The sequence below is a fragment of the Cucurbita maxima genome, unplaced genomic scaffold, assembly GCF_002738345.1.
Source record: "Cucurbita maxima cultivar Rimu unplaced genomic scaffold, Cmax_1.0 Cma_Scf00001, whole genome shotgun sequence".
Lineage (NCBI taxonomy): Eukaryota > Viridiplantae > Streptophyta > Magnoliopsida > Cucurbitales > Cucurbitaceae > Cucurbita > Cucurbita maxima.
This window is the reverse complement of record NW_019272017.1, coordinates 9,584,915-9,600,865: the sequence shown is the minus strand read 5'-3', so window position 1 is coordinate 9,600,865 and position 15,951 is coordinate 9,584,915. Positions and strand designations below refer to the sequence as shown.

Sequence of the window (15,951 nt, the reverse complement as noted above, 5' to 3'; positions counted from 1 at the left end):
TTAACTTTTTATTGAAATCAACATGTTGGAATAAGTTAGATATAACATTCAACCTTAATGACCTTCCTATTTTCTGCTAAGTTGGAATGACTTAAAACTCGGCCACTTTGGCGAGGAACCGTTGATTCGAGTTATGTAGAGAAAGTTAAAAAAAAAAAAATAGGAAGGAAATCGAAATTACAAATTGAATCAAAGTTTGGTTGAATGGAGGAGGACATGTGACAGACGACCACCAGCACAACGTGACCGCCTATAATGTCAAGCACGGATTGGCCGAGGGAGAATTAGAAGGCACGCTAGGTCACTCGCGACTCGTGTCCGACTTGCTCGCTCGACCTAAAATTGAGGGCAATCTACTATAGATGACTTGACCTGCTCCGCACTCCATCCAGTGGAATTTCGCCATTTTACACTTCAAGGGCGCATCTGTACACCCCTCAATTACATCTGTACATGCACGTGCCTAGTCTATCTCCATTTATCAGTTTTTCATCCTAATTTTAATACTAACTCTAGTTTTCTTGAATTAGGACCTATCATATAATTTTTTGAAATTTTGGAACTCTTAACCCACAGAAAAACTAGCTGGAGAAGGTGCAATCATCCAAGTAAGTAACCATAGACAAGTAATACTTGTAGGGATCGGTGGGATGTGCTAGCATATAAGTGTTACTTACCTAAGTGGCTAGAAAGTGCATGCTAAGGACTTCAAAATGAAATTTTGGAAGAGTATGTACTGTATGTATGTTACTATAAAATTACCATTATGCCTCTAGGATGAGATTTTCAAGAAGCTTATTGTTTTATGTATTATGCAACGCTAGAAAGAAAATATGCATGACTAGAACATGAGTTGAGCAATATGAATGAGTATATTATACATGATGTAAGAAATTACCAAAATACCCTTATGATGAAATTTGTGATAAATATTGTTTTATATGCTTTCAGCTTTGCAAGAAAGAAGGATGACTATTGTAATATGTGCTCTTGGTGAATAATGAATGCTATCTCCTCGTTGAGCTTGTTTGCTTGTATGTGTGCATGATATACTATGTGTTAGCTCCAAGTGTTTTACGGTGGGTTCTCCCTATAGACCATGTATATCTACACAGAGCTAGGATATTATAGTTAAGGTTGACTAGACAATGAATTAGGCCAAGACACTTCCAGCAAACTGAGTACCTTAGGATCGCGAGGGACGATTAGAGGATCTAGACCCTAATTTTCCTAGACTAAGAAAGACTCGAGGAGTCAAAAAAGAGCAACCTAGAGTCAGAAGTTCGCGTTCAGTCACCGAGTCGTCCTAGGAATCTAATAGATCTCTCCAATTCTTAGGTATGTCTAAAGTGAAATTTAAATTATGGATTACGTGGTTAGGCTAGGGAAATAAAGGAGAAATTAAAAAAAACTCAGTTAAAGATTAGGGCGTTTGAAGTTTTTTTTTTAAAGTTGGAGCAATTTTGGTACAAAGTTGAACTTTCTTTGGCCGCTTCGTTTGAAAAAGGAGCATACGACGACCTGACCATCCTTAAAGAATGGCGGCATGACGGTAGAGCATTTCACAAGCGGGAATGTTGCAACGCTTCTTTAGCCTTCCTCGAATCTTCTCCCGTCTCGCAGGACCTTTACTTGAAATGGGGCACCACATTTCTTATTCCACATATGCTTCCCAGCCCCCACTCTCCGACCTCGATCAAACCATGGCTTCAGTACAGTTTATTTCCTTACACTCCTGCTTTTATTTCATGGGACTTTGCAGGAACATTGATACTCTCATCAAGTTCCATGGATTGCTCATAGTTCACGGCCTTGTCGGTAATCTTCTTTGTGATACTAAGTTAGTCGGTGTTTATGGGGCACTTGGGGACGTGGGGTCTGCTCGCATGGTGTTCGATCAAATGCGCGACCCAGACTTTTATGCGTGGAAAGTAATGATCAGGTGGTATTTCTTGAATGACATGTTTGCGAATATTATTCCGTTCTATAATCGCATGCGAATGTCATTTAGGGAATGTGATAACATTATTTTTTCAATTATTTTGAAAGCGTGTTGCGAATTGCGTGAAATTGATGAAGGGAGGAAGGTCCATTGCCAGATTGTGAAGGTGGGGGGTCCGGATAGTTTTGTATTGACTGGTTTGATAGATATGTATGGTAAATGTGGGCAGATTGAGTGCTCAAGCGCTGTGTTTGAAGGAATTATCGATAAGAATGTGGTTTCTTGGACTACAATGATTGCGGGATATGTACAAAATGATTGTGCAGAGGAGGGTCTGGTTTTATTCAATCGGATGAGAGAATCATTGGTCGAAAGCAACCAATTTACTTTAGGGAGCATAATAACTGCTTGTACAAGATTAAGAGCTTTGCATCAGGGGAAATGGGTACATGGCTATGCCATTAAGAACGTTATTGAACTTAGCTCTTTTTTGGCGACAGCTTTTTTGGACATGTATGTTAAATGTGGGCAAACAAGAGATGCTCGCATGATATTTGACGAGCTACCTACTATTGATCTCGTTTCATGGACTGCAATGATCGTTGGATATACCCAAGCCGGCCAACCCAATGAGGCATTGAGTCTTTTCACTGATAAAATAAGGTCTGGTCTCTTACCTAATTCTGTCACTGCTGCAAGTATTCTTTCGGCATGTTCGGTGTCTGGTAATTTAAGTATAGGAATGTCAGTTCATGGACTTGGGATTAAACTTGGGCTGGCAGAGTGTGCAGTGAAGAATGCTCTTATTGACATGTATGCTAAATGCCATATGATTGACGATGCTTATGTTGTATTTCTTGGGGTTTTGGAAAAAGATGTGATTACTTGGAACTCAATGATATCTGGGTATACTCAGAATGGATCTGCATATGATGCCCTCCGTCTCTTCAATCAAATGAGATCAGACTCGCTTGCACCTGACGCAATAACTCTGGTGAGCACCCTTTCAGCATCTGCCATCCTAGGTGCTGTACAGCTCGGTTCATCACTTCATGCTTACTCGATTAAAGAAGGCTTATTTTCATCAAATCTTTACATTGGCACTGCACTTTTGAACTTGTATGCTAAATGTGGCGATGCTAAATCAGCACGTATGGTGTTCGACAGTATGGGAGATAAGAATATTATCACATGGAGTGCAATGATAGGTGGTTATGGAGTGCAGGGTGATGGAAGTGGATCCCTTGCCATTTTCTCCGACATGTTGAAGGAGGATTTAAAACCTAATGATGTAATTTTCACGACGGTATTATCTGCTTGTAGCTATTCTGGGATGGTTGAAGAGGGATGGAAATATTTCAAATCTATGAGTCAGGATTATAACTATGCGCCTTCCATGAAACACTATGCCTGTATGGTTGATCTTTTATCCCGATCTGGTAGACTGGAGGAAGCATTGGACTTTATTAAGAAAATGCCAGTTCAACCAGATATTAGTTTGTATGGAGCTTTTCTTCATGGATGTGGATTATACTCGAGGTTTGATCTTGGAGAAGTCATAGTCAGAGAAATGCTAGAGCTTCATCCAAATGAAGCTTGCCTTTATGTGCTTTTATCTAACCTGTATGCTTCAGATGGGAGATGGGGCCAAGTTAATGAGGTGAGAGATTTGATGCTACGGAGAGGATTGAAAAAGGTTCCAGGGTATAGCCTAGTAGAAACTAATGCAGGTGTGCCATTTCATTAGTTGAAGTGACTTGTGTGGTTCCTATCTTCATGTTTTCGTTGAGATAATCAAGATACTTTACCCAGTGAGGCTCTATTATATGGATCTATGACATTTTCTTAATGTCCTTGTTCTTTCCTTCGCTGGAGTTTCGACAAGCCTTGTCGAATAGGGAAACGTTGGATACTATCAATCTTCTGTCCTTGCGTGGAGAGTTTTGGTGGATGGAAAGAAGGATGTTCGTATCTAGAATCCTGTCCTTTTGAATGGTTCTCGTGTAAATCCTTTTTTTCTTTTGAATGGTTCTCATGATTCTCATGCACTCTAAAAAAATCACGGTGGTGACTTTGTGATGTTTTGTCGTGAAAGGATGTCTTGGAGGGCAAGGAGCTGCATACTCAATGATTGTCTAGGATTGTAGCAGTGAAGTACACAATTAACTTCTCATTGACAAGATTCTTCTGCAAGCACAACTTACACTTAAGCTGATTGTACACATCTTACAAAGGACTTGAGCTAAAGGATTTCGAGTCGTTACATCGAGCTAATTAGAGTGGCATCCACCAGGACTAATTGGCCAGACATACTACAGTGACATCGTCAATTCTAAAAGTGAGATTTCATTTTCGTAATTTTTCCTTTTCGAATATTAAGCATGTTCTGATGAGCTGAATAAAATTTCAAAACTCATACTAGGCTTGGCCGCTTGTCCAATTTTCAGTTGAAAGATCTTATTTCCTGCTGACTTCTGATTGGATATTTCTTGTTCTAATTGGTAGCGTTGAAGTGCCTGTTTGGGCATAATTTAAATATTTCTCATGGAGATTTTTTTAAAATTCATCGTCATAGCTTAGAGATTTGAGCTTTTGGAATTAGTTGTAGTTTAGCAAACGTGGCACCATCTGGTGCATTCTTAGCATTCTATTGTATGATCTCTTTGTTGAGGATTGTTGGGAGGGAGTCCCACACTGACTAATTTAGGGAATGATCATGGGTTTATAAGTAAGGAATACATCTTTCATTGGTATGAGGCCTTTCGGAGAAGCCTAAAGCAAAGCACCATTGTGGAGAGCCGTTATTCCTAACACTCTTCTGTCTCTAAATCACCAACTTATTATGTATCTACTAAAATCTGGGATTGCTGAATAAAGTTTTCCTTTGCCAATTTTGATGTGCTTGATCGGGCCAGTGACATTTTTACTTGTATATCTTTATTATGAGCTCATACAGGCTGATTTTTTTTTACCTCTTTTAGACTTTGAGAACCTTTCTCTTTGCAGGCAAAGTGTTTTGATTGATTCTTTTGCTTCTTGATCAGAACGTGAAATTGACTGCAATTTACTAAAAGCCTTGCACTGTGGAGGACTCATGTTTTACGACTCTGAGTGGCAGAGACTTCCTTTTACCTCTCTAACAGGATTGCAAACGGTGAAAATTAAGCTTACAAAACAACAACTTGAGTTCCTTTGTGGGATCAATTCATCAGGTACAAGGATCATTGAAATTTTTTGTAGTTTGAATTTAAAAATCGTATCCCAGTTCTTAAAATATATATACTTGTGCTTGATGCAAACATTAGTGACAACTTTTCTTCTATTGCTGACAGTGGTCGAGCTAAGGAAGATATGGAACCTATCCTTAATTATTCATATAAATTCTTGCAGAGTGGACCAGAGAACTCCGAAAGATCATACGGAAGGCAACGGTGATGAGCAACCTTCAATCATTCAAGTATTTTACTATTTTTAAACTTGATTTGTATTGAAGTGCAAAATTCCTGTATGACCACTTTATGAACTATGATAATTTATTGATTGATGCTATGCCATCTCCTTTTCAGCTCAGAATACAAATGATTCAAGTGTAGGAAGCTGTCCATCATCTCAAGTTTCAAGCATTCTGTACTCTAGGAGAAAAGCTCAAGACGTGGCTCATTTGGCTCAGGAAACAGATCTCCACATTCTTCTGATTTAAGGATAGCACTCTACCTAGATACCATGGAAGAGAAGATTTACTTTCTGAACTTACACTTGGAGAACCATACTCCATCAATTGTAGTTATAAAACTACTACGAAAGCTGAAGAACAATGCTGTGTGGAGGTAGGAGGAGGCCTATAGGTCGTGAGCCGCCTATCCCAAAAGAAAATGGGATAATAGAAAAATCGGGATTCTTCATTACACTTAGATTGAAGCCAACAACAATCATAATTCAAGACTTCTAGGTAAACCCTTTTAGAGGAAGATTTGAAAGGTTGTGTATGTTAGGAATCACGAACCTGACATGATATTGTCCACTCTAAGTATAAACTCTCATGGCTTTATCTTTAGTTTTCTCAAAATACTTTGTACCAATGGATATGTATTTCCTTACTTATAAATTCATGATTAACCCCTTAATTAGCTGACATGGGATTCCTCTCCCAACATTCTTTAACCGTGTAAAGTACAAATAAATTCACTATCGTTCGTGTCTGTTTCTTTGCAGTACTCGTGTCTGTGATCGTGTGTGGATAATTTTTGTTTGCTAGTTTAGGCTTTGACAACAGTAACTCATTTGGGTTCTTCGTGGGTTTCTTTGTCTTCTTAGCCGACTTTTCATGATTTCTTATGGAACTTTGAAGACATTTGAAGTAACTTATGTTAAGGTCTCTGAAGCTCGATCCAATCACAGTAGTCATCATATACAAGTTCTGGTCTTGGGGAATGAAAAATTGGCTTTCTTACTGGAAATAAATAGGCATCGACCACGAAAGAATTTTTATCGGACACTTAAAAGGCTGAAATAAGGAATGATGTAGCTTGTATGTACGTTAGAATTTTGTAAGATTCGTCAATGTTGGGGCCAGCAAATTGTTAAGCGAACGCAGATCGAACCTAGTATGCTAGAGATGTTGGTTTTTCGGGTCGTGAGGTGAGGCTGAAAAGGAAGGAACGTCTTGCAAACTGTGGATGGAGAAGTTAGCACATATGTATATCTCTAAGTGGGGTGAGAACTAAATACCTTAAATACCCAAAAGCTAAACTTTGGACAACGAAAGTTTTTAATAAAATAAAATAAGTAATTTTAAATAATTATAATAATAAGCAAAGGAAAAAGAAAAAAAAAACAGACAGTGGCCGTTGTAAAATTTAAAAGCATTGCCTAAAAGAGGTCAATTTTTGGTGTGTTGGTTGACTTGCAATCGAGGAAGTTGACTCTAAAATTAAGACTAATTGACTTGCAATCGAGGAAGTTGACTCTAAAATTAAGACTGCACACACAAATTCATCACTCTAAAATAATTTTTTAAGCTTTAATCAAATATAAGGAAAAAAAATTGTAAGGAAGCCACGGCCTGGAAAGGTCTCGATCGTTCTAACCAATAAGAAATTCTAGTGGGTTTATTCGGGCGAGAAAACTGATTTTTACCCAATTTTGGTGAGTTGTAACTTGAGCTATATTGCACAAAAAGGTAAGATATCGGTTCCTAACTCTTTCTTAATGTAGCATCTCCAAGAAACATTTTGAAATGAGCTAAAACAGGAAAGTTTTAGGCGACAAATGAGTGTGCCACACACTTCTTCTTCCTTCATGAGGAATAAGGCAATGATGTGGCCCGTTCAACCGATTTTAAACTTCCTTTGGACTTTATTAAGAATCGAGATTTCGAACATTGATTGAGAGGTAAGTTGCCAATCTAAACTTTTCTTATAAAATACTGGTAGGAATCACTTGAAATTCATTATAAACCTTAAGTGTGATTTAAAGGAACATGTTAGAAATAAGCAAACAATCGTGAGCTAAGAACTTAATTCGAATGTTTTGCTTTGGAATCAAGTAATGTTAAAATAATCTACTAAACGAACTCTATTGTCTATAAAATTTTAATGTCAAGTATAATATGACATATTAAGGTTATATACTAAATTTGGTAGTCATTCGAAAAAGTTAGTAGCTAAATCAAGTAACAATGCAAAATGACCATAATACTCCTATAGTAAAATACCTTCTGATTACAATCCAAATGACTTCCAAATGTTACAAAACTTTACCAGAGGACTTATTTTTATGATTTTTAAGGATCATTTAAGGTTTTAAAATAATTGGATTATGTTTGAAGTTCAAACCAAGTTTACGGTGGTTAATGACCAAAATGCCCTTAAAGTTCTTTTTAAGACATTTCAAGGTTACGAACCCCTCCAAATAGCTCAAAATTTTAATTTAGATCTATTTCTAAAGACATGAAAGTTTACCTAAGATAAAGTTTTGGTTCAACCAAAATCAAGTTAGGAGTTTAAGCTAAAGGCTTAAGAGAAATGACTAAAATGTCCCTAACACCTCAATATTTATCCACCTTACTCCATTCCTTTAAGGCTTTGATCGCTTGTGGATGTATATAATAAAATGATGTAAAATTCACAAGAATAAGTGCAAGTATACACTATTACAAATAGCAAGTAATAAGTAAATTATCGATTCCACATGGAACCTATCGTTTTGGTTAATTTTATCGCAAGAAATTAAGTGAGTTTTCAAGTAACATTCGAATGGGTGGTAGAGATTTTAACTATTTAAACAAAACTAAAACAAGAGTGCCACTGCTGTCGAAAAACAGAAAATGATGATAAAATTAACTATAATGAGGAAGGTTCGACTAAGAGAGATTAAATAGATAAGTTCTCGAGTTTTGTGGTAGATTTTAGTTCCTTTTAATAAATTATCAAGCTCACTTTTGAGGGTCATGAATGGTGATTATTTTCATAATTGTTGTAATTTCTATTAATAAGGCTGAGTAGAAAATTATTTCTAACCCTTCTATTACCTTTCAAGTCTCCTTGCTATGGAACTACAGTATTAAAGAGGATTTCATTTTTCTCTCTCTTCTCCCCCGAATAAGAGAACAACTATGTATGTAAAGTGCTAATTAAACATACATATAAATCATTAACAACAACTCTTTAATAAACTGAAATCATATAGTCAACATACTTAAACTATATAAAACTCTCTCGCCTTCCCTATTAAGTTTAGCTCTCCATACAAACTAAATTAAACAGATGAATCCGCATCTTCATCATGTAAAATTGATGGAATAAGGAAAGAGGATAAGGAAATAGATAGTTATCCCGGTTTGTTGTCGTTCGTCAATTGAAGCTCCCTTCTCTTGAGCTCTCACGTCCACCTCTTTGCCCTAATCAATATTTGTTGGTCTCCTTTTCCTTCTGCTGCCAACAACTGCTGGATTAAGGTTTTCTTCTTCTTCTCTAGTTTCACAGCAGTTCACTACAGAAGAAGCTGCTGGTGTAATTCGATTTTTCTCCCCAAAGTGTGGCTCCTCTCCTCTTGGTCTTCCTTTTCTTTTTATATTGAGCATGATGAGTTCCCCTTTAGGGCTGAAAAGGAATAAGTAGTCCACATAGGATGTTCCTCATTGGGTAGTCAATGACTCACTTGGACTAATGATGTGGATTTAAAATTTCCATGTCATCCCCCATTTGTTTCCAAATTTGCTACTTCCACATGGTTTAACATAAATGTTTGAAATTTTACCATATAACTCAATTAAATATACAATTAAGATCGATTTATGCCAAATCATATTTTTGTTTCATGTTAGACCGCAATAAACGATTTCATGCTCACTAAGTAGAATAAATGGGGTAATAAATGAGAAAATGGTGAATAAGAGTGCAATATTAACTAGTAGTCAAGAGGTTATCAGGCTTGGAAGGTTATTAATGATCATGACTCAGGTATGTTTTAAATTTATGTTACCCTAGAGATAGGGATAGATCTTGTTTTAATAGATTTCTATTAACATAGCTCTAAATTATCACTTAATTTTTAAGTAATGAAGGTACTATCTCATAATAAGCTTTAGGACAACTCTCAGTCTTTAAGTAGTCAAGAGGTTATCCTTACTCAAGATGAGCTCAAAGTTAATACTTGATTTTTAGTAATTAGGAACCATCTCATGATAAGCTTTAGGATAATCCTTAGTTTTTAAGTAACCCGGAGGCTACTCTAACTCAAAAGAACCTCAAAGTTAGCCCTCGATTTTTGATGTTAACCTAAATTACGATGAGCTCCAAATAATTAGGGTGCTACTTCAAGAACATATATTAAGTAAGCTCATCATACACTCATGCCCTAAAGTAGCAGTATCCCAGCCCCAAGTATGCTAAGACAGGGAAATAGGTAGATACCGCTAAAGATAAGGCTCAAGAACAAGAACTAAGTACAAGGATAAGAATCGGACAAAGAATATGCGTTACCTTAGCATACCTCAAAGAGTTTGATTTTCTTTTGAGTAAAATGTGAGATGAAGATTGTCCTATCATATATGCAAATTTGTTGGCATTGAATCTTTGAAAAGAGTTAATTTTATCATTTGGAGTTTGTAGAAGGTCTAAATTTATTTTCATATCTTCCTTTGACACGCAAATGTAATCTGTTGGTTAGTGAGCTTGTTGTTGAGTTAAGAAGCTTGGAACCTTCAATCTTAAGCCTATTCAAGAGTTTTGGCTTCAAACTTGATGATGAAGTTGTCGATTGAAGAGAGGAATGAGTGCTAGCGAGGACGTTGGGTCTCGAAGGGAGTGGATTGTGAAATCCCATATCAGTTGGAGAAGGGAACAAAACATTTTTTATAAAGTTGTAGAAACATCTCCTTAGCAGATAGGTTTTAAAAACCTTGAGGGGAAGCTCGAAAGGAAAAGCCTAAAAAGAACAATATCGGTTAGTAGTGGACAGGAGCTATTACAAATGGTATAAGAACCAGACACCGAACTGTTCTAGCGAGGACACTGAGCCCCGAAGGGAGTGGACACCGAGCTATCTGCCTGCGATGACGCTATGCCCTGAAGGGGGTGGACATAGAGAAGTATGTCAGTAAGGAAGCTAAACTCCGAAGGGGGTGGACACCGAGCAATGTGCAAGAGAGGATGCTGAGCCTCAAAGGGGGTGGACACCGAGCTATGTGCCAGCAATGACGTTAAGCCCTAAAGGGGGTGAACACCGAGTAGTGTGTTAGCGAGGATGTTGAACCTTGAAGGGAGAGTGGTGAACGGTATGTCAGCGAGGACGTTGAGCCTCAAAGGGAGGTGGACACTAGACAGTGTACCAACAAGGACACCAAACTTCGAAGAGGGTGGATTATGAGATCTCACATCAATTGGAGAGAGGAACGAGTACCATCGAAGATGCTGAGCCTCGAAGGATGGTGGGGGGAGGGGATTGTGAGATCCCACATCAATTGGAGAGAAGAACGAAACATTCTTTATAAGAGTGTAGAAACCTCTCCCTATCATACGCATATTAAAAACTTTGAGGAACTCGAAAGTGAAAGTCTAAAAAGGACAATATCCAGTAGTCAGACTTTAGTCTTCGGCTTCAAATCTTTGATTTCTAGCTAGTTGAAGTAGGGTTCAAGCTTATTGCAGGCCTTTTATCTCTTTGATCTTCCAGCTTCATGTCCTTCTTCTAATTTCATAGTCTTTGGTCATCTTTTAGCTGGTGAATTTGATTGGACTAAGTTGTATCATCATCAAATAAATTTAGACATGATTTTATTAGTTAACGGATACACATCAAAATTCAATTAATCATATACATAACTCATTCCCATATTTTTCTAACACTTCTCATTACTATATCAAAATCAGTACATACATTGATATCCATTTAAAACAGTGGAAGATTAGTACAAGTGGATTAGAGAAAGAGAGAGAGAGAGAGAGAGAGAGAGAGAGAGAGGGCTTACAAATAACTTAGTTCCTTCCTTTTTTAGTAACTAAAATAATAAGAAGAAGAAGAAGATGAAGTTATCTGATGATGACTGACCGTGAATATACATAATTAAATACCTGATATCAAGAGGCCTAGAAAGTGATCAAATCTGGTAGCTCTGATTTATAATTTGGTATAGAAATGATACTCAAATGGGATGAAGAACAGCTTGGAAGAGGCCCTGCCAATGCTGTTCTTGATGAACAATCTCCATCAAATATCTCCCATTTATCTGTAATCACTGTCTTCAAAACCCTTTTATTTGATCCATTCCTTCTAATTCCATTCATTTCTTCTCCATTGTTGTTGTTATTATTATTCGTATTATTATCATCGTCGTCGTCTCCCTCTCTCATCATATTATCATTCCCCATTTTTTCTTCTTCAAGAACTTCACAATGTTTTGTTTTCTCATCATTGTTAACACTTCCATTGATGATCAGCTCAAGTTCTTTGATATCTTCTTCTGGGATCTTCTCCAATTTTGGGCACTCACTTGCCTTCAAAACGCCCATTTCTTTACATACCTCAAAATATTGACACAAATCTTCTACTTGATTTGCTGCTTTTTGAACAACACGAAGCGCCATCGATGCTTCGGCTTTCGTTGGTGAGACGTATATTTTCAACAAAATCTGAGCAATTCCGTTGCAGATTCGGCTGTACACGTCGAAAACTTCGACAACGAGATTGTTCATCGCCTCCAAAACTAAACCAACCTATAGAACAAAGGAATTAACTTTAGACTTTTGGGTTGATGGGTAATTTAATATGATATCAGAACAAAAGACTCACGTTAAATTTATGGCTTTTGGGTTGGTGGGTAATGTAATATGATGTCAGAACAAAAGACTCGTGTTAAATATTTTAAGACGAGTAAAAAATAGATAATTTAAGATACCTTCATGTTGTCATCCAATGGTCGAACTTGAAGCAAGGTATCCAACATAGATTGCCAATTTTGAAGCTTAATCAACTCCTCCAACAATGGTGGCTTCAACCCTTTCTTCAATTTCTTAGCCTCCGAAGATATGAACGCTGATTTTTGATCCAAATACGCATAGTAGCTTCTCACAAACGCATCATAGCCCCAAGTCTTGGAAGGGCTGGAATGACAATCTTTGAACCCGGACAGATCGAACGGCAGCCGTCGGATCAGCTGGACGGATGGAATTTGGCAACAAAACACTCCATGGATGAGCATCAAACCCTTCAGAGCCACCACCCAACTTCGAGTCTTTTCCATGCGGGCGGAGAGGCCCCACGCAAGAGGCTTGATGTAGATCGGAGATGTACGGATCCATTCGAAGACGCGGCGGGCGTTGTTGTAATCGATTTTAGCGCCGTCGTGGCTGGTTGCGCGGATGATGGCAGCCTCAAGGTCGGGGTGGCGATATGGCGTGCGGCGTGAAAGGGTGGCAAGCCAAATGCTATTTCTGTCTTTGATTGCGCCGACAGCCTTTTGCCATAGCTTCATTCTCCGGCGACGACAGCAATGCCCGCGCGTCCACCGGGATGGCTTTTGGCCTTCAATCCTTTTATGGTGGGTTTGTGCAACGTTTTGTGGGTGTTCTTGTGGCTTATGCGATGAAGGAAAAATTCAACGCGGTATTGGGTGGGGATTGGACGTGCCTGCGGGGAAATAGATGTAATGTAATCATTGGCCAATCATGATTGGTTGATGATGACTCGATTTGGGTTGGATTTGTTTGTTTTTTTTTTTTTTTTTAATTCTTTATGTCAAGGCTGCTATGGATTCTACACCTATTTGCAATGTCTTTGGATTTGGATTTTCCAAGTTTTAATAAATTAGACATAGATCGGAATTCATCCGTCAACAATTATGTAAAATTTAAGGTTATTACGGAATGATCATGTTCAAGTAATAACCTTTTAGGTTTGTTTTGTATGGATAAAGTTGATGTCTTTATCATAATAAGACTATTGGTACGATTCACTTTGTATTTGTTATAAAAGATTTAATCCAAGTGTTAATGGGCGTCATCTTGGGCTCGTCCCCTTCAGATATGTGAGTGGGGTATCCTATAATAATGAGTTTGTATATAACTGAATCAAGAAATATTTAATCTCTGTTTATAAATTTATTAGAAAATTAATATTTCATAAGATAATGATATGTGATTCGATTTTAATTCTGAGTGAGTTATGAATTTATGTATATGAGAATTTGATATTTGATTTGTATGGGTGGTAATGATTTTTGTAGCTGATTCAATATGTCTTACTGTTTTGGAGACGTGACTAAATAGGGAGTTTAGAACGTAACTTTTCAAGATGAAATTTACTTATTCTTATCTACCGTAATTCTCTTATGTGATGATTTTAGGACTTGAACAATGGGGTCTTCTCTTTCACTGGCCCGAGAAAAACTTAGTTTTCACAGCCCCATAGGTTGTTGGACGCGTGGTGCCCCTTGCCGATCGAGATGTGTCTCACTCCTGTTGCCTACAAGCATTTTCCAAGATTCCAATCAGTTTTCAATTTTTTTTAATTTAATTTGAACTTTCGATCCCTTTTCATACCTAATTTGAATAAAAAATGATTTCCTCATAAAAGTGGTAGACATTTAATCCACCTTTTCAAAGATAAATTTTTCATAATTTATAATCAGACACACGAACAAATATTCAAATCCAAATCGATCCAAAATATAAAACTTTCTAATCTTACATATTCTTAACGATCCTAGAAACTCCACTTTTAGGTCTGTTTCAACTCAAGATTTTTTTCATCAAATCTGTGTGAAGTTCCTCTAAAAACTTCGTATTAAATCTTGAAAGTTCAACTTTAATTTTTTTTTTTTTTTTTTTTTGGGATATTTAGTATCTCGTCGAGCTTGAGAATTGCATAAAAAGATGTGGAAAAACTAAACTTTATTTTTTTTCTCGTGTTATACATCATCTTAGTCAAACCTTTCGGAATGCACCCTTAGAAAAACACACCGTTATTAGAGTTATTTTTTATAATTCTTATACAAACCAGACAAACTCATTCCTCTCTCAAAATGTGAGCTAATAAATTTGAACTAGACGAGCAAGTTACTAACTTGAACTAGATGTGAGGTCAAATCCGACCCATCAAAAAACATTGTTCTCCTCACGAACTTTAGTATACAACTCTTTTTCTCGATCTCTATACATGTGTCGAATATTTCTTCCTCACATTCTTTCTTTTTTTCACTTTCTTCACGTTTTGTCTCTAATGGACATGGAAAAACATATACTTGCATACTGTCTTTGTTGGTCTCTCCACGTCATTAATAACAATATCATCACTTGAAATATTGTCTTTCGACATAAGACAACTTAGTTTTAGACATTTATTTCATAGATTTGTGCTTAATGGAACACCGATTTAGTTGATCTCCTTTTGTGACGTGTTGCAAAGAATGCAAAGGGACAAGAAAATAATTTTCTTCACATCTTTATAATGCAAACTAAATTATCCAATAAAGTTTTTAAAGAACGATAAGGAATCAATGGAAAGTTTTTAAACGGATTACCTTGATAATCAAGATCAAAAATAAAGAAAACCCGTGATTCTAATCACTCAACAAGATAGCTTGATCAACATTACTCGAATGAATCTGACATGCAAATCTAAACGAAATGTAAAGGAACAAACTTATGGCTTAAGAATCATAATATTCCAACTTCATTTTTAATATCTAAAATATTCAAACAATTACATGAATGATTATTTATAGTCTTAAAAATAAATGTGGTAGTAAAGTAGGGTTAATTGAAATGTTGTAACTTTGATGACCATCCATACCATAATGACCACTATCTATATGTAACTTATAATCTTAAAAATAATTCTCTAAAACTAAAAAAATACAATAAAACATTATGAAATTTTTATGGTATGATTAAAACACTTGATTTCGTATCATATCAACATGTGTCACACTCCAGTGAGTTGCGAATCGAATCTTTTGGATACGAGTACATAAAGTGGGTTGCAGTTCAATTTCTCGGGTCGAATTGCTTCACAGGTTGTGCACACCTACCAGCATTTGATATGCGTCTACACCTTAGCCTGCAACATATCACAATATCGCACTCTTGTAGCAGTGAGACAACGATTGTGTGACATTTGTTCTAACCTAACAAACAAGTCATCTGTGTGAAAATGTGAGCGAGGAAGTACGTTGAAAATAATATTAAAGAAAGCAATGTTATAAGTTAAAAGCGAGTAGGCAACAACGACTTTGATAGTATATAACTCGAGTAGGAATAATTGACCACTATTCACATCCCCTACAATATATTTTGGGGTTTTTTAGCCTTGTTAGATGTAGACATGATTTTGATGACGGTTCATACCCCCTTATTGACGCAACAATAATAGTAAAGACTTATCGAACATGAAAGCAAGTAAAAGAGCACAAAATAGACATAAAAGGTAAAAGAGAATTGGATGAGCATGTATTTTCACCACTTTACAAACGGCTGAATTGGAAGTTTAAAGCAGAAAAGAATGAAACAAAA

At 36.7% G+C, this 15,951-nt stretch overlaps 2 protein-coding genes and 1 long non-coding RNA gene across 10 annotated transcripts in view; 1 reads left to right on the top strand and 2 right to left on the bottom strand.

The window, feature by feature from the left end:
- LOC111493399 overlaps positions 1-15,951 on the bottom strand; it is a 631,558-nt gene that overhangs the window by 360,668 nt on the left and 254,939 nt on the right. The gene's annotated exons all lie outside the window — the stretch shown is intronic.
- On the top strand, positions 1,499-5,969 carry LOC111492392 (pentatricopeptide repeat-containing protein At2g03380, mitochondrial). Of its 7 annotated transcripts, XM_023141746.1 has the most exons (5): positions 1,499-3,937; positions 4,038-4,280; positions 4,949-5,154; positions 5,275-5,399; positions 5,509-5,969. In XM_023141746.1, the coding sequence occupies exon 1, from the start codon at positions 1,575-1,577 to the stop codon at positions 3,687-3,689; it is 2,115 nt and encodes a 704-aa protein (XP_022997514.1). In that variant the 5' UTR covers positions 1,499-1,574; the 3' UTR covers positions 3,690-3,937; positions 4,038-4,280; positions 4,949-5,154; positions 5,275-5,399; positions 5,509-5,969. The 7 variants fall into 7 exon arrangements, with proteins under 7 accessions (XP_022997514.1, XP_022997504.1, XP_022997533.1 ...); XM_023141736.1 differs by having other exon boundaries at positions 1,499-4,280; positions 4,987-5,154; XM_023141765.1 differs by having other exon boundaries at positions 1,499-4,280; positions 5,333-5,399; positions 5,514-5,969.
- On the bottom strand, positions 11,408-13,002 carry LOC111492808 (putative clathrin assembly protein At1g25240). Its single transcript, XM_023142277.1, has 2 exons — positions 12,339-13,002; positions 11,408-12,156 (listed from the first exon to the last, which is right to left on the bottom strand). The coding sequence occupies exons 1-2, from the start codon at positions 12,912-12,914 to the stop codon at positions 11,530-11,532; spliced, it is 1,203 nt and encodes a 400-aa protein (XP_022998045.1). The 5' UTR covers positions 12,915-13,002; the 3' UTR covers positions 11,408-11,529.